The following is a 23,710-nucleotide window of genomic DNA, read 5'->3' on the forward strand; positions in this document are numbered from 1 at the left end:
TTTTATTAAGTTAATGTTAACGTCCTCACTTGTGCTGTAATTGTAAGTAAGCTGTGGTTTTCAGTATTTAGCCTATTATGTGTGAATGTGGTTTGGGATATTAGTCCTTTGCTGGAATATCTTGCGTTATGTGGAAAACAAGGAATTCAAAATGATAAAAACCTGTTGTCAAAAGTTGTAACTGTAAGGGGTTTGTTCGAATTTATGTTAGTCCACTGAAATGCTTTCGCTCAAATATTCAGCTGAAAAACATACCATTTCAATAGGTCTGTCTGGTGATAAATTCAATATTGATCAAAGCTAAAATGCATAAACCCGTATATATTTCCAAGTAATGCTACTCCATTTTTTATATATATATATATATATATATATATATATATATATATATATATATATATATATATATATATATATATATATATATATATATATATATATATATATTATAGGTCTATTACATTATTAAAACTGATCTCTGAAATAAATTTGAGATTGTAATCAAATATTTATGAATAAATTACGACATGAATATTAATCTAAAATGTTAACATTAAACATGCGAATTAATCTGGTCTATTGTAAATTACGTTTATAAAAGGATTGTGCGGCACGTAAAGAAGTGCGATTTTGTTGCTCTTGTTTTTATTTATTTGTTCGTTTGTTTAAACGCGCTTTACGAATCAGCTCAGCGTTGGAAAGCCGCCGCTTTATACGTATATGAGCGTGCGCTTGATGTTTCGCACTCATGCAGATCATGCACTTACTCTGCAGGGGGCAGTGTTACATGCCTCATGAATGTTACGGAAAACGTACAGTTCGTAAGTGAAACGATGCTTTGTCATTTGCAGAAGTACAAGTACATTGGAATATTTTTTGCATACATTAAGTCTATCGCTTCTTGCTCTCTTTCGAGACACATACAGTTTTTTAAAAGGTATTTCAACTATTCCAACCTATCGGACAATTACGCCGATTTGCGGGGGGCCCTCTCGATAAGTTACCCTTCGGCGTATTTCGCACAATTTTCCCGGATACCGATCGGGTTCCCATCCGCGCCGTGGTCCATTACGGAACGTTTACTATAGTTAGAGCTCCACGGCCCAACAGAGGGTGCGCACGAGTGATTGAAAAACCCAGGTTTAGAGCAAAGGGGGTGTCTATCAGCTTCCAGAGGCGTTACCCATTCAGTGACACACCGCATGTATGTAAACATGCACGTTTGTGTCTTCAATTTAAGTTTTCAATTAAACATATTGAAGCAAACCTCACGTTTAAAGCATTTGCAGAATGTGTTCAAGTCTTAAGATACTTAACTTGGATTCTCAGTTAACTTAAGTTAAATAGGGAACCAGACCGCTTTTGATTTAAGGCGCAGAAAAGGTACATTTACAGTATGAAAATAAGCTTAACACAGAAGCTGTGATTTTTTCTTAACACACATATGCATTGTTTAAAGTTCCCCGCTTATTTGAGGGACTTACTGCACACGCAGAACTCCGCCGTTATCGGTTCCTGCGCTTAGGCGTTGGCTATGTTGCTTTTATTCCAAATGAACCCTTAATTAATTTGGGTCCATTGCTGCTGATTAAATTCTAACAATGATGAATCTTGACACTCTGATTTGTTTGTGTCATTAAAAACGCTTTTCTATATTGGCTTACAGAGCAAATTATGATCACTGGTTATTTCATGATAGTTCAATGCCCTTTAATAATTAACGGAATGCCTAATTAGTTCTAATTAAACCGAATAGATATTTCACATGGTTTGAAGCGGACAAGCTGGGGCTCTCATACTTGACTTCTTACGCACACAGCACTCCCTTCGGCATTCGTACTAGTGGCACCTTAGCAGCTGTGTCGCGTCAATGACAAACAGCTCAATAAAGCTTCGTAAACGAACAGGATTTATTAAAAACAAAAGCTAGCATTCAACACAACCCCTAGGACAGGTCTGAGGCCAGTGGATGACACTCATTGAAAGAGCCCCATCATTTTCCGGGCAGATGTTTCTGCCGAAGTCTTGCTGGTTCCCGGCTTTCTAGAGACGTGTAGGCGGGGATTTTGATGGTGATAAGGGTTAATAGGAAACACCTGTGAGGCGGAAGTAGGAACAACATAAATTGTTAGTGAAGGAGTAAGAATGGGGGCCGCATATGCTTGGGGGTGCTTGGAGTTCATGCTGCAGATGCGAGATGCGGAAGCGCGTGCGCTGGGGAAAAAATTATTGCATTGTGGGACATACGGCGAGTTATTGGGGTGCGTCGAGTTGGGAAGCTAATGACGCCGGTCCGCGATTGGTGGCAGCGGCGTGGATTCTAGGCGCCACAGGAAAGGTTTGTGGTTCCTTCTAGGAGTTGGATTATTGCTGTGTTGTGGGTTTTGTTTTCGGGGGATTGGGCTGTCTTCCCCTGACTAGTTAATTTTAAATAGTGTGTGTGTGTGTGTGTGTGTGTGTGTGTGTGTGTGTGTGTGTGTGTGTGTGTGTGTGTGTGTTTTTTTTTTTTTTTTTTTTTTTTTTTTTTTTTTTTTTTTTTTTTTTTTCCCTTGTGTATTTGTGTTTAGGAGGAACCACACGTGATTTTGGTGTTCATGGCCCTTGTGTTGATGTGAGCTGCCCAGGCCTTTTTATTGTCCACGTGTGAACTTTAGCCGGGTGTTTTACCTGAGTGTGAAGTGTTTTTAGAGATTGCTGTGCTGAGATCATCGTGTGGGGGGTTGCGGTGCTGCCTGGGTGCTCCATTTACTTATTGGGTCAGGGACGCTGAATTGTGGAATCCTGGTAATAAAGGCTTATTCCTATACTTCTGTTGTGAGCTGTTTCTTATACCTGGTGCCCAGTATAGTCGAGTCACAAACCTGCATCATTGGGGGAAAAGTGTTCCTCTTACAGAAGGGTCTAGCTGCAGACACCTGTACAGTGGAGCTCCACAGGAAACGCATGACCTGAACTCTGTGTTAGAGCAACTTAACCCTAACTGGAGCTCCACTTTACGTCCTTAAAGATCACGTATTTTTGGTGGAGCTCCACTCTACAGGCGTCTGCAGCTAGACCCTCTTGGCTTTCTAAAGGAAACATCGGCAGGACCCCAGATGAGTATAGTTGCCCACGTATATGCCTGCCCCCCCGTTAACCCTCACACTTTGGGAGGTACTGGCCACACAGAGAAGGGAAAATGGTGCCGTCCAGCATCTGAACAGATCGCCACAAAATGGGAAGACACTCTTGGCAAGAATGAGAATTATGCAAATTATCTTTATTGGTCATTGCTGTGTCAATTTCAAAAGAACTTCAAGTGTAGTTTTTATTGTTATAATTTTGGATACATCCATCCATCATCTACCACTTTTCCGGGTCGGGTCAGGGGGGCAATAGTCTAAGCAGGGAAACTGAGACTTCCCCTTCCCCAGCCTCTTTGCCCAGCTCCTCCAGGGGAATCCTGAGGCGTTCCCAGGCCAGCCGAGAGACACAGTCCCTCCAGCGTGTCCTGGGTCTTCCCAGGGCCTCCTCCCAGTGGGACATGCCCAGAACACTTCACCAGGGAGGTGTCCAGGAGGCATCCTAATCAGATGCCCGAGCCACCTCTTCTAGCTTCTCTCAATGCGGAGAAGCAGCAGCTCTACTCTGAGTCCCTCCCGAATGACCGAGCTCCTCACCCTATCTCTAAGGGAGAGCCCAGCCACCCTGTGGAGGAAACTCATTTCGCTTGCACTCGCGATCTCGTTCTTTCGATCACTACCCACAGCTCATGACCATAGGTGAATGTAGGAATGTAGATCGACTGGTAAATCGAGAGCTTTGCCTTTTGGCTCAGCTCCTTCACCATGACAGACTGATGTAGCGCCCACATCACTGCTGACACCGCACCGACCTGACTGTCGATCTCCCGCTCCATCCTTCCCTCACTCATAAACAAGACCCAAAGATACTTAAACTCCACTTCGGGAAGGACTCCATCCCCGACCTGGAGAGATCACTCCACCCTTTTCCGCCTGAGGACCATGGACTCGGATTTGGAGGTGCTGATTCTCACCCCAGCCGCTTCACAGTCAGCTACGAACATGGGCATTGGTGGCCAGATGGTTAAGGAAGTGCACTTGTGATTGAAAGATTGCAGGTTCAAATCCCCGAACAGCAAGGCACCACTGAGGTACCCTAAGCAAGGCACCGCCCCCAAGCACTGCTCCCCGGGCACTGAATTAGCTGCCCTCTGCTATGTCACGATGTCACATATGGGCCAAATACAGAGGACACATTTCATTGTTGTGCACTGTGTGCTGTGGTGTGTTAACAATGACCACTGGTCACTAAATTCCAATTCTAACTGCTCCAGTGAGAGCCGAAGGTCACGCTCCGATGAAGCCAACAGAATCACATCTGCAAAAAGCAGAGACCTAATCCTGAGGTAACCAAACCGGACACCCTCAACGTTGTGGCTGCACCTAGAAATTCTGTCTATAAAAGCTATGAGCACAATTGGTGACAAAGGACAGCCCTGGCGGAGTCCAACCCTCACCGGAAACGAGTCTGACTTATTACCGACAATGCAGACCAAGCTTCTGGTGGTACAGAGACCGAAGAGCCCTTATAAGGACCCCATACACCCCCATTTTGGATACATAAACATAAAAAAAAAAAATGTTTTCTGGAGAAAGGTTAAAAGTGAGTAAAAGACTACTGTATGGAAATATACATGTCTTATTTATATGGGATTATATATGTATTTCCTCTTTTTTTCTCATCCTCTTACCCCTCCTTTCCCCTTCTTTCCCCCACCCTAGCAGTCCCTTTTCTCATGGTTAGGAAATGTTGAGCAGCCTGATCGCTAGAAGGTACGACCATTTCGTCGCATGGCTTAATCAGCCTTAACTCTCTGTCTTCCTGCAGGATTAAGCTGCCCACTTGGGATCCTTAGGTGCTGAGCTATGTGTATGAGTATGTGGTTTCTCAAATAAAAGTTTATTTATCAAATGCAATCAATAGTGCAACAAGTGATGTAGGCAATGAAATCAGAGCTGCCTGTAGTAAAACAAATATTTATAGAAAATAAATACAGCGATCCCCCACTCTATCACGGATTTTCCCCTCTGCGTATCGCGCACCTTGCTTGTGGTCCGATTGTTCTCGTTTTGCTTTAAGCCCTACGATGGCTCCCAAGCGTCCTGCATCTTCTAAGCCTTCTGGTAGGTAGGAGTGAGTCTAAGCGCCAGAGGAAGACCTTGACCATTCAGGAGAAGGTAAAACTCCTGGATATGCTTCAGGAAGGAAAGCGTTACGCGGACGTCGCTCACCATTATGGCTTGAATGAACTGTACGATATATTCTTTTCATCCTTCTTGATGTAAGAGTCACTGCATCACTTTCCTTTAGTCAAACGGGAAAGAGGGTGCCATATCCTCAGAATAAAGCCATTGTTAAAATGGAATCACATACGTATACATTAAATATTATGTTATATCCTTAACCTGACATCCACATATTATATATGTTTTTTTAATAAGTTTACGTGCGTTTAAACATTGTGGGAGGAGTATCTTAAAGCTTAAACTATATTTTAGTCTTTCTATATCGCGGATTTTCACCGCGTGGTGGGTATGTAACGCATCTTCCGCCGTAGGCGGCGGGGGTAACTAAAAGATGGATAGTGTAGAAGGCCAGAATTAGACTAAACTTTATTAAAACAATCAAAAACTACATAAATCATAGGTTTGTTCAAAAGCCATAAACCTATATGCTACACCAAGCTACAGGCAACAAGAGAACAGGTTGCCCATGGTTTGCTCATGTGCACCCCACAGCACAACCTTAAAACGCATCTAGCACACATCACACTAATGAATGGCACAACAAATCACAGCAATAAAACAGAACCCTATGGGCAATCCCGCGCCCAGACTATGCGTGCCAACTGGCACAGCTTGCATAATCAACCCAAGATATACATACAACAAAGGAAAAACACAAACAAAAAAGAAAATAAAACTAGACAGCCGCTCACGCTAAACACCGCTACCGGAGCCACTAAAGCAACACCAGGTAGGTTTACATCTAGATCCTTAAAATTATCCACCCGTAATTCCACCTTGAAAACCCCTAAAGAACAGCAGTTTGCCCCATTCAGTGCCCTATTGTGTTAAAGAAACAAAACACAACACAACAGAAAATTACAACTACAGCCGCAGCAAACTACTTCTGCCCGTCGATGCTCCTCAGAATCCATCAGGACCCCGGCTGCCTTTCCCGTGCCTGCTCCTTTTATCGCTACCCTACCATCTGAGCATGCGCAGCCATCTCACCTCGGCTACGCCTCCGGTCCAACTGCGGTTCCTATACCTTTCTATAATTGACCGTTTACATTCGTATCAGTAGAAATGGTTAAAATATTTTTTTAAAATTAATACAATAAAATGGAAATTTGCTGATAGTCTATCAGCCTCGCTGCCCGTGGGTAGAAGCTGTTGCGGAGGCTGTGCGTTTGAGCTCCGATGCTCTGCTGGCGGCAGGAGTGAACGCCGTTTCTGGCGGAGATGGCTGGGGTCCATGTCGGGTAGGTTGCAACCCTGTGCTGACTTCACCGATCTCCGCAGGGTTATCTGGTCGTGGGATGTAGGAACGGGGACAGGGAGAATGTGTACCCCTCAATATTTAATATGAATCCATTCATCTCCACCCCCACCCCAATAAATATACCTTTGCATTTAAATAATTTACTTGTAATTTAATTTAGTGTTTCAACTATGTGAGGTAAAGTCAGATTTTCATTCTATGGCACCTTTAATACACTTGAGTCTTCAGAAAGAAGACTCCCCCCCCCCTTCCCCGGGGAAGCTTGTCGTGTGTCGGTGAAGAAAGCAACAGATTGTTATGGCTATTTAAAGTCAGACACGCAGTGTACCGTGTACTGTAAACTCCTACCAAATAAAACTGGAAATGCAGCGAACTTATTTCAGCACCCGAATCATTGTTATCCAGTAAAACATTCTGAATCCGCGCTTACAGGCACAAACACCCGCGATGCCAAACCCGTTTGAAGTCCGTTCAATTTGTGGTCATTTTTCTTGTTCTGAATCTGTTAGAGGGCGAGCCGAAGGTATTTTTTGTTGCAAAATAAAGCCTTGAATTAAAGAAGTAATGATTTAGGTTATATCGCGATAATTCAAATTATAATCAGAATGATCGATATCCACTGATATGAAAATTATTGTTATAAAATCTTGCCATATTGCCCTCCCCTAGTTCCAACCAAATTCCTCCCCCAATTCTGCTCTGAGCTCTTTAAGCACTTTGTCCGTATATGTGGGGGTGGGTTCGGATATCTAAAGCGTGGTAATGTCTCATCTCCAGTATCTATGGTAACCTGGGCCTACACTTTGCCCTCATCGTGAACCTTCAGGCTGGTGTTTAGAAATGTGAGACAAACGCAAGAGAGACTTTTGAGAGAAAGGTGTTCCTGCAGTCAGAGCGAGTGCAGGTGAATCACAGATCAGGTGAGATTGGTAACTCAAACCAGGGATATGTATTATCGCTATGATTCAAGTATCATATCTGTCGATGACCCATGCAGACTAGTGAGCATTGCAACACCTCAAGTTCCCCACCAGATGGCAGAAGAACAGCACGTATTCACATATCCACACGCAACATATGATTGTATTTGTCCACTAGGGGGCGATATTTCCCTTCCGCATACAATCTTCCCTGGAAGCTTTCTTCCTGCCGACAGCTGCTCTCCTAAACTGGGTGTTCAGTGCCGAGTTTTCCTATTGTTTGTTTAATTGGGTGTTTTGGGATAATAATGTTACATCTGTTCTGCCCACCTGAATTGTACCAGAGTGTACAAAATAAATAGTGTGTACTCTAGGCCAACAGCTCTTGGCAAACCTGTTCAAAAAGTTATGAGCATTTGGAAATTTAAAGAATAATGTTACATTTAGCTACATTAGAACTACAATTGGCTGCACGTGTTCCAATGGATGTTATGCTTGTTCAAAGATCAGTTGCTGATATATGTAGAGATAAATCTGCCACATTTATGTTTTCCCCCCTGATTTAAAGGGCCCGTGCTCTTTCCTTTGAGTCTGTGCTCCTGCCTTACAGAAGCCGTTAATTAGTCTGACTTTTATGGCTTTAAGGTCAGTGTACTCGCTGTGCAAAGAGGGTGTCCGATTACTCATTACCTTCCCGAGGGGAAATTAGGGTGCGCTGCTATGGTCGAGCAAAGTCCCTTCCAAGAGCCTCCGGTCCTGTTTCACCTGCCAAGAGCGATTTGCAGGGACGGGGAGTCAAAGGGCCGTGCTCCATGCGGCGTGCTCCATGCGGCGTGCTCCATGCGCCCGTGCTCCATGCGGCGTGCTCCATGCGCCCGTGCTCCATGCGCCCTGCTCCATGCGCCCTGCTCCATGCGCCCGTGCTCCATGCGCCCGTGCTCCATGCGCCCGTGCTCCATGCGCCCGTGCTCCATGCGCCCGTGCTCCATGCGCCGTGCTCCATGCGCCGTGCCACTGCTACAGCTCGCTAAGCATTACGCTGACATTTGCATTCTGCTTCCTCTGCCTCACACTCTCAGTATCGGCTTCATGTGCCTGGATGAGGCTTCGGCTGATATTTTGTGGAAAGTCACATGATTAAAGACGTATGGGTACGTTTGTGATGTTGATGCAAAGTGGCTGATTTCTTTGTATTGTCTCTGTCCATTTATTGTCATTTTCTTCATTTGGTTTTAACGCAGCACTCTAAGTGTCTATCAGAGGCAGTTTCCTTCAAGCAAGCGTTGATGTAATCAGACCAGGAAGGCTTCTGAGTGACGTTTCTGTGTATCTGTCTTTGCACTGTGATTCTCTCAGGTGATGTCTTTTGTTTTGAAATGGGAGAACGTTGTGCCCAAACCGTTTTCTCCTGCTTCATCACATGACTAAGCCACCGTAATGAACATACCATATAAACATCTTCGTCCTGCCCGGTCGCTGTTGTTCTCTCCGCCTCAGAGGCCTTGGAGCGCTCTGTCTCTGTCGTTGCCAAGGCAGCAGCACAGGTTATGCTTGCAGATCCTTATCACCTGATGGTCACCTGTGGACCACATTTATGCCCAGGGGGCCCCACAGCAACCCCGGAATGCTCGGTGCTGCACTGGGATCGTTACCATGGGGAAGGGCATGGGAGGGGGGCTGGAAAAGTGTTGCAACGATGTTATCGGTTTGTTGCATCGTAATGCCTTGTGTTCCCTTGGAACCACTGCTGAGCCAGTTAGGAACCTTCCCCTCTGACAAAGGCACATCGGGGGTGGGCCACCCCACTATCCCCCCATCCCCCCCCCGGCGACGGCGTCAGTGCCTGTCCTAATCCTGCGTTACACCAATATGATGCCGTGGCCCCTGTTGGCCCTGTGCTGGTTGGGGCCCCTCGGGGGAGCAGCTGTGGTTTGGGGCGTGTTTACTGCTTCTCTGGGATTTCCCTACCAGCACTGCCTATAAGGGGACCATCTGTCCCAGCGGCTTTATGAGGGCTTTTATTTGCGTGTAAAACCGTCTTCACGGCGCCTCTGAATGCTGCTCTCCTCAGCCTCTTTATGCCTGAGTGAGCCTAGGGCTGCATGCGGGCACAATAGGAGGCAGAACTGGGGAACCGGGACACAGCTGAGGGCAGTGTTTCCATTCCGGCTCTGATTGTTCCTCTTCTTCTGCTCCCGTCTCTAGAACAGCCAGCCTTTTTGTTTGCCCATCCAGGTTTGCGGTTGTGATGCCAGCAGGGTGTTTCAGTTTCGTTGAGTCCAGGCTGGCTCCATAGGACCCATGTCATCAGCCAGTCCTGGGCCCTTGATATGAGGACACTCTGGACTGAAGATCCAACCCCCAAGGTTTTCATTCTCATGGAAAATAAACACAGATTTTGTATTCGTGTTTCGTTCTGCCTAAGAGGCTTTCTGAGCACTCTGAACCAGGAAGTCACGCCTTATCCACGACTCATCAGATAAGCCTGTGCTAGAGGCACAGCGCGTGTGTGGCCGGGGTGGGTGCAAGCTGGATGTGTACCCAGAATCCTTTTAGGCCAAGGCAGCAGTGCCGGGCCTGCACGTCAGCTGTGAGAAACTGAGTTTGTTAGTCAATGCCGTGTGGAGCTTCACAGGAACTGAAGACTCTGACAGGCTTTTGAATTCAGACCTGTCGATACTGAATCACTGTTGAAAGGGGAGGTGGTGTTCCTTGTGAAAAGCGGTTTTGGAGCAGTATGGATTCTTGCAAGATATCGATCACATCAAATCAAGTGCACGCCTGTGCCTGTGAGCCTATATGTTTGAAGGTGGATTAAAGGCCGGGAATCGGGGAAGGCTGGCTTTCGGAGGGAGACGTAACTGAAACCAGTGTGTTAAGCTGCCCTTCAAATTAATGTGTTTGGACAATAATTTCGATCATAACTTGAGCCAACTGTTGCTTTAATTTTCCCCCATTTAGACAGTTGGGGTGATTCTGCTTTGAGTATTTGCTGAAGGGTAAGGCAGTGAGGGTGTCCTCAGTGTCCTTTTTGCTCCTGCTAAATCCTCAGAGTAGCCATCCTTAAGCATGACATTGATTAATCGTAGCCTCTCCTGGAGCCGACACCTTATCGTGGTGGAGGGGTTTGCATGTTCCAATGATCCCAGGAACTAAGTTACCTGGGGCTTTATGCCCCTGGTAGGGTCACCCAAGGCAAACAGGTCCTGGGTGCGGAACCAGACCAAGTGCGGCTCATTAGACCACTTATGATGAGAAACAACATGGATCCATGTTTTCCCTCGCCCGGACGCTGGTCACCGCCCCCTCCCCCCCCCTTGGAGCCCGACCTGGTGGTGGGGCACCTGGTGGCCAAAACTGCACCCACGGGGCCTGGTCGGGCAGCCCAAAGAAGACACAGGGGTCCCCCTCCAATGGGCTCACCACCTGTAGGAGGGCCAAAGAGGTCAGGTGCAGTGCGAGTTGGCCAGTAGCCGAAGATGGGGACCTTGGCGGTCTGATCCTTGGCTGCAGAAGCTAGTTCTAGGGACATGGAATGTCACCTCTCTGGCAGGGAAGGAGCCTGAGCTGGTGTGCGAGGCTGTGAGGTTCCGACTAGATGTAGTCGGGCTCACCTCAACGCACGGCTTGGGCTCTGTAACCATTCTCCTTGAGGGGGTTGGACCCTCTTCCACTCTGGAGTTGCTCATGGGGAGAGGCGCCAAGCAGGGGTGGGCATACTTATTGCGCCCTGGCTGGGTGCCTGTGTGTTGGGGTTTACCGTGGTGGACGAGAGGGTAGCCTCCCTTCGCCTTCGGGTGGGGGGACGGGTCCTGACTGTTGTTTGCGCTTATGCACCAAACAGCAGGTCAAAATAACCACCCTTTTTGGAGTCCTTGGAAGGGGTGTTGGAGAGCGCTCCTCCTGGGGACTCTCTCTTGTTCTGCTGCGGAACTTCATTGCTCGCGTGGGCAATAACAGTAAGACCTGGAGGGGTGTGATTGGGAGGAACGCCCCCCCCCCCCCAGATCTGAACCCGAATGGTGTTTTGTTATTGGACTTCTATGCTCGTCACGGATTGTCCATAATGAACACCATAAACATATGTGCACTTGGCACCAGGACACCCTAGGCCGCAGTTCAGTGATCGACTTTGTGGTCGTGTCATCGGACTTGTGGTATGTATTGGACACTCAGGTGAGGAGAGGGGCGGAGCTGTCAACTGATCACCACTTGGTGGTGGGTTGGCCCCGCTGGTGGGGGAGGAAGCCGGTCAGACCTGGTAGGTACAAGTGTATAGTGAGGGTCTTCTGGGAATGTCTGGCAGAATCCCATGTGAGAATGAACTTCAACTCCTAGCTCCGGCAGAATTTCGCCAATGTCCCAGGGGAGGCGGTGAACATTGAGTCCGAATGAGCCATGTTCCACGCCTACATTGTGGAGGCGGATGACCAGAGCTGTGGCCGTAAGGTGGCCGGTGCCTGTCGCGGCGACAATTCCCGAACCCGCAGTACGTCAGACTCGTTTCTGGTGAAGGTTGGTCTCCGCCAGGGCTGCCCTTTGTCACTGATTCTGTTCATAGTTTCTATGAACAGAGTTTCTAGGTGCAGCCAGGACGTTGAGGGTGTCCGGTTCGGTGACCTCAGGATTAGGTCTCTGCATTTTGCAGATGATGTGGTTCTGTTGGCCTCATCGGACCGTGACCTTCGGCTCTCACTGGAGCAGTTCGCAGCCGAGTGTGAAGCGGCTGGGATGAGAATCAGCACCTCCAAATTCGAGACCATTATCCTCAGCCAGAAAAGGGTGGAGTGCTCTCTCCAGGTTGGGGAGGGGGGTCCTTCCCCAAGTGGAGGAATTTAAGTATCTCGGGGTTTTGTTCATGAGTGAGGGAAGGATGGAGCGGGAGATCGACAGGCGGATCGGTGCAGCGTCAGCAGTGATGTGGGCACTGCATCAGTCTGTCATGGTGAAGGAGGAGCTGAGCCAAAAGGCAAAGCTCTCGATTTACCAGTCAATCTACGTTCCTACCCTCACCTATGGTCACGAGCTGTGGGTAGTGACCGAAAGAATGAGGTGGATGGATGGATTTATGGATGATGGATGAATGGATGGATGGATTAATTATAGACTGATTATAGACTGAGGCAGTAGACAATCCGAATCGCGCTACAGACGCAAGAAGAATTATGTAATTCTGTTGTATTTATTAATTTGAGGTTTGTTTCTTGTTTTGTTTTAGCTGATGCTTTGGTGTTTCAGATCACGTCAGGCTGTCCTTGGGCCAGGGAGTTGGGGGGGGGGGGGGTGTCTGGGAATGAGTGTTGGAGGGAAAGGTGGGGAGGAGTGCAGTGGGGGCTGGGTAGGGGGTGAGAGGAGGGGAGAGGCTTGGGCCTTACTGCCCAGGGAAGGGTGTCGGTGTGTCAGGCTCGCTCCTTGCAGCTCTCACAGTCACAGCCTTGATGGGGGGGGGGGGACCAGTGACAACCCGGTCACTCAGTGGAGTCAGAGGTGTTTACATCCTCCCTGTGGTCTTCTGACACGTAAAAAAAAGGATTGTTAATTGTCTCTCTGTGTGTCTGTGCTGCAGTTACTAATTTTAATTGACGTAGCTGTAACATTGCCTGCCCGCACAGGGGGCTTTCGCCTGCTCCGCGCAGACCCGTGCTGAGTCACTGCACTCGCTGCAGACGCGGCCGGCGGGAGCTCACGAGGGTCATGATATGCAAAGTAGGGGAATTATTATTCCTTATTACAGTTTGTCAGGACAGCATCTGGGCAAAGCGCCTGACCTTTGAGGCGGGTGATCCAAGTACTCTGACTTGGCTTCAGGAGGAAAGATGAAGCTCCAACAGGAATCCGCCCAGTTGCTGGAGGAATTAACGTAAAGACTCCCTGACGAAGGCACGCATGCGTTTGCAATTCTGCCACGCCGTCCTGCAGATGTGCATTTAATGCAGTTGAGTGTTAACCAAACCTCAAGAAAATGAACAGGCAGATTAAAGTTGATGACAAAAAGTTTGGCTGCTTTTGTGTAACTGTTTAGGTCTGGGGACTGTCCCTCGCCGGCATGATCGCAGCAGTCTGTCTTTGTAGGGACGTTTCAAAGATGGCCGACCCAAACGTATACTTTCTCTTCTTCTGAGTTAGGAGTCACCGCCACCGTCTGCTGACGCTGCTGACCCAATAAAAAAGGCCTGCCAGGACGGCATGGGGTGTCTGTCGCATTTCCTGCACCATGTTAGGATCTGATGGGGCTGCAAGGTTGGACTTATGCGCAGGCTTAGCTGGGCTGTAGCCCACAGTCCTGACTTGAAGGGGGACACAATATTTTTTTTTTGGTTGCTATACAGTAAAATCCCATTATAGTGGACTCGCTTATAATGGAATATTGTTTATAACGGACGAGGTCCGCTGGTCACGGCCACACCTTTAAGAACATGCAGAAAAAGCATCGGATATAGCGGACTTACATATAATGGGCAAACAATTTGGTCCCCAGGGCCACTTTTAGCTGTAGTTTTGTTATGCTATAATGAACATGCAGGCTCCGCCTACAAGGCGTGGCGTGCCGGTGATATCCAGTGCAGATACGTAGCCGGGGTTATTAATAGTCACGCATCTGGTCAGGTAAAGTTGGATGACTATCCATCCATCCATTTTCCAAACCGCTTATCCTTTGGGGTCGCGGGGGGTCCGGAGCCTATTCCGGACTCCGCAAGACCTCCCAAGGTGTCTTGTTGTATCTGACACCAAGACGTTAGCAGCAGATCCTTTAAATCCTGTTAGTCGCCAGATGAAGCCTCCATGGGTCGAACTTGTTTGTCCATCACATCCCACAGATGCTCGACCGGATTGATATCTGGGGAATTTGGTGGCCAAGTCAACACCTTTTCACGTTCCTCAAACCATTCCTGAATAATTTTTACTGCATGGCAGGGCACGTAATCCTGCTGAAAGAGACCGCTGATGTCGGGGAATAGCGTTACCGTGAAGGGATGTACTTGGCCTTTAACTATGTTTAGATAGATGTTATGTGATAAAGAAACATCCACATGAATGCCAGGACCCAAGGTTTCCCAACAGAAGATTGCCTAGAGCGTCACACTGCATCCTGGTGCCATTTCCTCCCCAGGTAAATGATGTACACGCCGTCCACATGCTGCAGTGGAAAATGTGACTCATCAGAGCAGGCCACCTCCTTCCATTGCTCCATGGTCCATTTCTGTTGCTCACGTGCCCATTGTAGGTGTTTTCTTCGGTGCACAGGGGTCAGCATGGACCCTTTGATCGGTCTACAACTATGCAGCCCCTTAAACAGCAAGCTGTGATGCACTGTGTTTCCTGGCACCTTTCTATCATATCCAGCATTAACTTTTTCAGCGATTTGTGCTAAAGTAGCTCTCCTGTTGGACGACCAGACGGGCTTGGCTTCTCACCCCACACGCCTCAGTCAGCCTTGGGCACCCAAAGTCCCTGTCACTGGTTGTCTATCCATCACAGTCTAACCCTTATCAAAGTCATCCAGATACTTTTTCTTGCCCATTTGTCTGCTTCCAACACATCCACTTCACGAACTGAATGTTGATTTGCCTGATATGTTATGATGCTCTTGACAGGTGCCACTGTAACAAGATAATTAGTGTTATTCACTTCACTGCTCAGTGATTTTAATGTTATGGCTGATCAGGGTATACTGTAGTTAGGGCGACAACAGTAACCCAGGAGCCCCCACCCCTGTGAATTCGACCCTGGACCACTGCTGGTATATATAGTGATGCCGACCCAGAACCCTGCGCTGGGGCTGCTCTCAATGTCATAAACAGTCACAATGTCACAATTCTGTCCTGATAGCATCTGTCATAATATTCATGAAGAGAAACCCCCACCCCCTAACCACGGCTGCTGCTGCCCCCCCCCATCTGGTGTGGGGTTACAGGGAGGTTAATCAGCTGTAGCCCAGACTCTCCATTTCCACTCGACAAACTGGAGGGCGGCTAAATTGATTTATGGGAGAAAATGAAATAAAGAGGCCTTGTTCCCAGGAAGGATGTTGCAGAGAGCAGGCCGGCCGAGCCTCGCAGCCACCAGGCAGAGCACCTGGCATCCTTACGCCCTCAGATGGAGAAGGTGAGGGACCCTAACCCTAACACTTACAACCGGAGAGATCGCCAGTGGCATCACCTGCCGAATTGGGGCAAACATAGTGTCTTTGCTCGCTATTCTCTTTATTTGCCCCCACCCCTCCCAGTTCTCCCTGCTTTTCCAGGCCCCCCAGGAGGTGTCTGAGGGCCCCAGCATTTTCAATGTCAGGCTTCAATTCTCCTCTTTTCACATCCCTCCCTGTATGCAGTGCTGGGTCTCTCTCTCCATGTAGCAGAGCGGGGAGCGCAGGTAGGGAGGTGTCTCTCTCCATGTAGCAGAGCGGGGAGCGCAGGTAGGGAGGTGTCTCTCTCCATGTAGCACAGCGGGGAGCGCGGGTAGAGAGGTGTCTCTCTCCATGTAGCACAGCGGGGAGCGCGGATAGAGAGGTGTCTCTCTCTATGTAGCAGAGCGGGGAGCGCAGGTAGGGAGGTGTCTCTCTCCATGTAGCAGAGCGGGGAGCGCAGGTAGGGAGGTGTCTCTCTCCATGTAGCACAGCGGGGAGCGCGGGTAGAGAGGTGTCTCTCTCCATGTAGCACAGCGGGGAGCGCGGATAGAGAGGTGTCTCTCTCTATGTAGCAGAGCGGGGAGCGCAGGTAGGGAGGTCTCTCTCCATGTAGCAGAGCGGGGAGCGCAGGTAGGGAGGTGTCTCTCTCTATGTAGCAGAGCAGGGAGCGCAGGTAGGGAGGTTTCTCTCTCCCTTACGGTCCCAGACACTGCTGCGAGGGCGCCGTCCCGGTCCTAGTGACGCCGAGTCGAGCGCCTTTACCTGTCTCTCTCACACCGGCGCTGCCTGACCTTTCAGACACAATCATTTGCTTCCTCCTTATTGCTAATCAATAGGCCACTGGACCTTTTTCCCTTACAAATTTATGCGCAGTGCATTCGTGCTGAGCTGAGTCACCGTGGACAGTGACCGGATTCAGCAATACGCTGCCGACCACCCCGCGGGAGACTCAGGTGAGGGTACACCCCATGCTGCCGCATCCCAGGCCCGGCTCAGTCATGCTGATAGGTGACGGGGCCCCGGTTTGAGGACCGGTTTGGTTTGGGGGGAATCGAACCCCAGCACCTGTCTGACTGCATGGCAGTATTATGCAGCCTTCCTGTCCACGGCCTGCTGCTAAATGTGACTGATTTGTTCGTTTCTCTTCCTCTTTTCGCAAGTCCTTGTGGCTGGGACTTGTATGGGACTGTTGCACGACAAACTGTGATAAACAGCTCAGCAAGGAAGAGAAACTGTGAAAGATATTTGGAGGGATTGAAGGGTGTACCTGAGCGAGCGGGAGATGGAGGAAATGCACTGCTGCATTTCCTCGCAGTAACCCAGGACCTTCAAGAGCAAATGCGATATATTTGATAGCGCTTATGTATATCTGTACTCTGGGATGCTGTTTACTCACAGATTGCTGTTGTCATGGCGCCCAGCACCATAGCAGCCCCCACCCATTACCAAGCCAGAGGAGTATAAGAAGCACAGAAAATTAGTTCTCTGGGGGGAGGGGCTCCTTTCTCCTCTTATCTCTTTTGCTCCCTCCTGGGTCATCCCATCCTCCCTGTCCACCTCCATCTGGGCTCAGTGGGGGCCCTGCCCAATAGTAAGCGGTTCTGGTCCCGGACCGTGGGTCCTGCTGCAGCCTGCGGCTATTCCCAGATGTCATCCCCATTCATCAGAGGTCGATCTCGGAGGAGGCTGGTTTGAAGCCGTGTGCGTGTGTCGGTTATGTCTATGTTACATTGTGGGGACCAAATGTCCATAACGCCTTTCTCAGATACACACACACACACACACACACACACAGACACCATGGCTGGCACTTGCTCTCCCCTCCCTCACTCTACATTGCTCCCTCTTTCACCTCTGGGGGGCTTTGGTTTGTGTTAATTTGCCCATGTAGGTTAAGTGCTGTTGGTGTGAGCAGGGCCCTTGACCCCTTTCTCTCATTCTCTCTTTCTCTCCTCTCTCTCCCGCTCTCTCTTGTTTTTTCTTTTATTATTATATTTTTTATGTTCTTATATGTTTATTCATTCATTTCAATCTTTCATTCAGTTCTTTTTTTGATTACTTGCTTGTTTACTTCCTTTGTTTGATCTTGTGGAAATGACCCGTCTTACCAGTTGCTTTGGGGTTTTCTTTCCGTTGACGACTGGAGTAATAAAGGCTGGTGAAAGTCTCTCTCTCATTCTCTCTCTTTCTCTCTCTCTCTCATTCTCTCTCTTTCTCTCTCTCTCTCATTCTCTCTCTTTCTCTCTCTCTGCCTCTCTCTCATTCTCTCTCTTTCTTTCTCGCTCTCTCTCTCTCGCCACTTCATTAAACAGCCTCTCATTGGCTGCGGGAGCACAGGCTCCTGCCTTTGAAGGCATGAATATTCACACGGTGCTGCTTGCCCATTCGGAGTTAATCTGCCATGGGTTTCTGCTCAAGGACATCAGAATTACAGAATAAGTGCTGAAATACAGCCATGCATGTGGAGGAATGGAACAGGCTGCGATTTTGAGATTCATGAAAAAAAGGCGGGATGTATGCAGGGAGCGGGGGGGGCGGCCCTGCACGTCACCTTACATACACAGAGCTCTCTGTCTAACCTTAAGGGAAGTTCTAATTCTGATGTGCTTCTTTGATATATGCAGATGTGCGAGGGCACTGCTGTTGTACCCTAAAGTGATGTGCTCTATACAAGTATGATGATGCAAGCGAGTGTGTGTGTATGTGTGTGTGCATGTGTGTGTGTGTGTGTGTGTGTGCATGTGGTAACTGCCTGTGCCCATAGAACATCAGCCTCACCCAAGCGTGTCCTCGAGTCACCTAAACTGGCCGAGTTGTTGCAGGTTTGCAGGCTGTGTATGACGGCGTTTCTGCGCTTAACTTTGTGTCGACAGCAATGCTGTCCCCCCTGCCCCTCATGTCTGTGGGGGCTAAATTACCTGGGGGGTAATACTGAGTTACCGCACATGCGGTGCTTCCTAGGCAGGTGTAGGTCACAGATCAGCGCAGGCTGTGCAGCACAGTTCACTTCCTCACCAACGGCAGAATATCAGCCGCTCTGTGAACAGGCCGCGTGGCGGCGTGGGCCTGTATCTATATGCCGCATGTGGATTTTATGTGCTTTCACGCTGATATGCAGTCCAAGAGCGGTAAGCAGGAGGTGACTGTCTTTCAGGCGGATTGGGTTTTAAACGCACATGTTGGCTGACAACACAGACAGCTGTCTTCGCTTCAGCTAGTAATTTAGCATCTTGCGCTTCGGTCTTTCTGGGAGAACAAAAATTTAGTACTGATAACCCATTCATTTGTCCGTCCATCCGTCCTTCCATCCATATTGCTATCACAGAGTAGCTAATCTTTCCTGCAGCAGAAACAATTTGAGTGACCTGATTGATATCGGGCATTGTGGATGGGGGAGAGGGATCATTCATCTCCACAAATGCTGTCCAGTAGAGAAGAAAGATGAATCAAGGGCACTTAACAACACTACTGCTACTGCCTTAGGCTCCAGCCGGACTGATGGCCGCCGTGATTGGCTGACGGCTCGGCGCAGCTGGCTGTCACAGACCAATCCGGAGCAGGCTTGCGCACATCCACTGGGGGCAAACAGTGAAAGCATACACTTGTATCTCCATGTTCTGGGGGGAATGCAGGAGCTGGCAGCGGGGGATGGGATAAGGGGGGGGGGGAGATGGCAAGGTCAGAGGGGTGGCGTGGCGGCGACGGACGAGCCGGAGAGCAGCGGAGTGGAGGCCTCAGCTGCGGCGTTTGAAAGGCAAATAGGAGGAGAAGATAAAAGGAAAATGGGACAAGTCAGAGCAGTGGAGCTAGAACTACAGGCGGAGACATCCAGGACACCAGCTGGGCTAAGCCTGGGGGGCTTTAACCCCGACGACTGTGCAAGCTGGGGGCTGCAAGTGAGGATTTGGGGGGGGGCTGATCAGTCATTCTGCTGCGGATTCTGGATTCGTACTGCGTCCCGCACATTGCTGAGGGCTCCTCTGGGGAGGAAAAAATGGAAGGGGGGGGGGGGGGGCATGGTGGAGAGAACTAAAGAACTACAGCAGTAACAGGAAGTGAGACAAGTGCTGGCAGGAATGAAGAGAAGGTGAGAGGAGCAGAGCTGAAGGGTGTCTTTGAAATGGGGGAAAGCGTTAGCATGAGTGACTGAGAGAGGAATAGTGAGACTGGCAGTCAGAAAGGGGCAGGGACTTCAGGGGTTGGGGAGGGGCTAACACAGTATTCTGCCAATCAGAGTGAAGCAGGCGGGGCTAGTGACCAAAGGAGGACGGAGGGAGAGGGAGAGAGCAATGCACAGACACGGCAGAGAGACCGTGTCCGCTCCGGCAAGGTTGGCAGTGCGTCGCAGCTCTGTCTGTCGACCGGCCACCGGAGAGTACAGACACAGCGCGGGGGGCCGTGACGATGTCTGAGCCAGGCAGCAGGATGCACTCCAAGCGGGCCGGGATCCGGGCTGCCGTGGTCCTCATCGGGCTACTGCACAAGTCCCGTCGGCAGAAGGAGAAGGAGGAGACGGATCGGTGGGTGAACTTTCCCTGTCCTCTTGCTGCCAGGCTCCCAGCTGGCTCACTCTCTCTCTCTCTCTCTCTCTCCCCCCATCTAACCATGATCCTGCCAAAAGCTGTGGGACCTCAGTGCTGCCCAGCTCTGGTGCCTCACTCCTTTCAGCGGAAAGTACAATCCGCTGGATGTCTGCTTATGCACATTCGGGTTGGATTTTTGACTCGTGTCAGGGTGCCAATGTGTGGCTGATTACCTGTATGCGTATGTGTGTGTGTGTGTGTGTGTGTGTGTGTGTGTGTGTGTGTGTGTGTGTGTGTGTGAGAGAGAGAGAGACAGAGAGAGGTGGAAACAATATGGTTCATTATATCAGCATGCAAATGCATCTTTCATTGTACGTCAACGCAGGTACAGATGTGTTATCAAGTTACTTGGAGCCTTTGTGTGCGTGCGTGTGTATGCGTGCGTGTGTGTGTGTGGCCTTTTGCACACGTGTGTGCATGTTTTGGTTATGGGCAGCATGTGGAACTAGGTCAGCAGGTGTTCCAGGAAAGAGGAAGTACAGGTGAAGCTGGGGGAGGGGGCGTTGGACGTGATAGGGGGGCTGGACAGAGCATGTTCCACTTCTGCTATTGGAATCATCACTGGATACCTGGCAGAGGAGTTTCTTTAACAAACACTTGGCCAGTGGGTTGTAGTTCCCACCTGTGTGTGTGCTGTTTGTTTACATTTGTGACCTTGAGAATAATTCAGGCTGAGGTTAAACCTGCTCTGTGCTTTTCTAGAAGGTGAACTGTCCCTGAAAGCACTGATGTGTCTGTTTGTGCCTGATGCAGCTTCAGGGCCCAATGAGCTTGGAGGGAATGTGGGTGAAGTTCAGGTGGCATGTGGCCGGTGGACTTTGGGTGACGTAGAGCTTGGTTTATTTTATTAGTGTTGGATGGCTTTGGTTGTGGTGTATGGAAGATATTTAGCACTTTAGCCAGTATGTGGATGGGGTCTGAGGTTTGAGTGTGATGTTTGGTGTTGGGCACATGAAGTGACTTTTGAGGGTGGTGGTTGGTGTTGGGGACATGGGTGGTGTTTGAGGGTGGTGTTTGGTGTTGGGGACATGGGTGATGTTTGAGGGTGGTGTTTGGTTTTTGTGAGGCATGGAGGTGTATGGTTACTATTTACTGCCGTATGATGACTAGGTGACTTCAAGGTGGAGTTTGTCTGTGGGTGGAGCTGGGTTTACATGAGGCAGCCAGTGAGCCCCTAACTAGAGTCATGAGGGACCAACACAGGGCCTGTGTGTGTGTCTGTCTGTCTGTCTGTATTTGTCTGTCTGTCTGTATTTGTCTGTCTGTCTGTCTGTCTGTGTCTCTGTCTGTCTGTCTGTGTCTCTGTCTGTCTGTATTTGTCTGTCTGTCTGTCTGTGTCTCTGTCTGTCTGTCTGTGTCTCTGTCTGTCTGTATTTGTCTGTCTGTCTGTCTGTCTGTGTCTCTGTCTGTCTGTCTGTGTCTCTGTCTGTCTGTGTCTCTGTCTGTCTGTGTGTATGTGTTAATCCACTCCTCCTAAGTGAGTGCTGCACGGCTATGTGGATGGAAGTCCAGGTGAGACTGCCGTACAGAGACACAAGCCTCCAAGGTTTGGTGCAGATTTCAGATGTTTATTGCTGTCAGGCCGACAGGCTCCCGGTGTACCCAGTTCAGGCAAATCAGCGCTACATGCTCCTGGGTGCCTGGAAGTCCTAAAATGCCTGATACTGTTGTCATGGAAATAAAGTACCGCTGAAGTGTTCAGGGCCTTGGAACGTCTTCTCCTTAAACTGGAGACGACACACCTGCATGCAGATCACGGAGGATGTTCCTGAGTTTTCCGTCGTCACATGGATCAAACAGCAGGGCTGGATTCTGGCTAACCCCCCCTCTGTCCCCCTCGGTGTGGCGCTGAGCTACGTGGGCTCTCTTCTGGGGTGACCCTGGGGGGGCAGCGACGTTTTGAGGCAGCTGCTTTAGGTTAAATGAAGCGTGTCCGTGTGCTGTAATGAAGACTTAATCAGTGGCTCTAGGCGGCGGTCGGTGTGACTGCCGGCATGGCCCCTTTATGGCTCGCACTGTGGTTATGACCATGGAGAGCCCCCCCCCCTGCAATCAGGGGCCCGTCTCAGCAGGAGCAGAACGTCCAGCATCGCTCACCCCGCATAATCCGCCACGTGCGGCCAGAACACAGCAGAGCCCCCAGTATGTTTGACTTTGTCTCAGCAGCCGCTCTCTAAATAAAGATCTGATGTTTCTTGCGCTCTCTCAGCCTCACTCCTCTGCCAGCACCAATTCCCTCCTATTCCATCACTCTTTCCCTTGTTCTATGCTGCTTTCTCCTCTGACCTGCTTTCTCTCTCTCTCTCTCCCCTTCGCTCTCTCTTTCCCTCTGCTGCTGTCCATCCATCATCTGTAGCTGGCCATCAGCAGCTCCCTGCCCTTCCTCCTGTGTCCTGTCACAGCTGGTGTCTGATCAGGATGCCCGTCTCCAAGATCACAGCGACCTCCTTTAGCTCCTATTCTTATTTCCTTGGCTCGTGCATTGGCTAATCTGAGGAGCCCAGTGTGGCCTCTGCTCCCCAGGTCGCTCTCTAAGGGCAGCAGCCTGAGGCAGGTTGCCAGTTTCTTCCAGACAGTCGAATGTTAAACTGGCCCACAAATCCAGTTCCTTCATTCGCTCTGCCTCCTACTGGCTCATGACAGTACTGCAGTAGCATTTTAACATATGACTGTCTGGAAGATGCCTCTGCCATTACTCTATCTCCAACCCCTCCCCCTCCAGGTCAGAGGTTACAGAGCACCCCCCCAACTGGATTCGCTGGAAGCCCTGCTTGCTGTCCTCTGTTCTTATTTGTCCTTGATAGTGAAGCAGATAAGCAAAAAAGAGGCCAGCTGATATATGTCGCATGTCCAGGATAGCGACACAGCGAGCGCAAGCCCCTTGGTATGGAGCAGGGTCTGTATCAACTCATATGCTGATGGATGGGCTTGCAGGCGGTGATTCATTGATGAGACAGTGACTGCAAATGGGCTGTATGGTGATGGATAGTTTCCATTTGGACAGCCAATGGGGAGAGGCCAGGCTTCAAGCTGCAGCCTCATTGGCTGGCAATGCCTCGACCTGACTGTACGCCTGACTGTACACGTTCCATTGTGTTGCCAGCCTGTTGAATCTCCTGGAAGTGTGTGTGTGTGTGTGTGTGTGTACATGAGTAAGTTTGTGTATCCATATACCAGGTTACGTGTGTGTTTTGAGTGTGGAACTCTGGCCGTATGTTTGTATATATGCAGGGTTATTTGTGTATGTGACTGTGAGAGATATACTTTATTGATCCCAAGCATGAGATATGCGAGTGTGAGTGGGAATTGGGCTAAGGTCGTCATGTTGGGGTTAGAGTTTACCCCATAGAAATGAATGGATAGTCTCCACAAAGATATAATAATTGTATGTGTCTGTGTCTGTCTGTGTGTGTGTCTGTGTGAGTGTGTGTGTGTGTGTGTGTCTGTCTGTCTGTCTGTCTATGTGTGTGTGTGTGTGTATGTGTGTCTGTCTGTCTGTGTCTGTGTGTGTG

At 49.3% G+C, this 23,710-nt stretch overlaps 2 protein-coding genes across 9 annotated transcripts in view; one reads left to right on the top strand and one right to left on the bottom strand.

Annotated features, from left to right (window-relative positions):
• The window catches only part of slc36a4 (solute carrier family 36 member 4), a 78,071-nt gene extending 76,515 nt beyond the window's left edge, over positions 1–1,556 (bottom strand). For 2 of the 3 annotated variants that reach the window (XM_048981791.1, XM_048981794.1), the window contains exon 1: positions 1,485–1,492. The gene's annotated coding sequence lies outside the window, so the exon portion shown is untranslated. Of the gene's footprint in view, positions 1–1,484 lie in introns of all 3 variants that reach the window. The other variant, XM_048981793.1, reaches the window with a different exon arrangement.
• A 4,845-nt stretch (positions 1,557–6,401) lies between these two features.
• Positions 6,402–23,710, top strand: part of rap1gap2a (RAP1 GTPase activating protein 2a) — a 40,427-nt gene continuing 23,118 nt past the window's right edge. For 2 of the 6 annotated variants that reach the window (XM_048980576.1, XM_048980577.1), the window contains exon 1: positions 19,611–20,135. In XM_048980576.1, the coding sequence (XP_048836533.1) occupies positions 20,020–20,135 (116 nt within the window). In that variant the 5' untranslated portion in view covers positions 19,611–20,019. Of the gene's footprint in view, positions 6,551–19,606; positions 20,136–23,710 lie in introns of those variants that run through there. The other 4 variants (XM_048980580.1, XM_048980581.1, XR_007383044.1 and 1 more) reach the window with 4 other exon arrangements.

Source organism: Brienomyrus brachyistius, chromosome 17 (assembly GCF_023856365.1).
Source record: "Brienomyrus brachyistius isolate T26 chromosome 17, BBRACH_0.4, whole genome shotgun sequence".
Lineage (NCBI taxonomy): Eukaryota > Metazoa > Chordata > Actinopteri > Osteoglossiformes > Mormyridae > Brienomyrus > Brienomyrus brachyistius.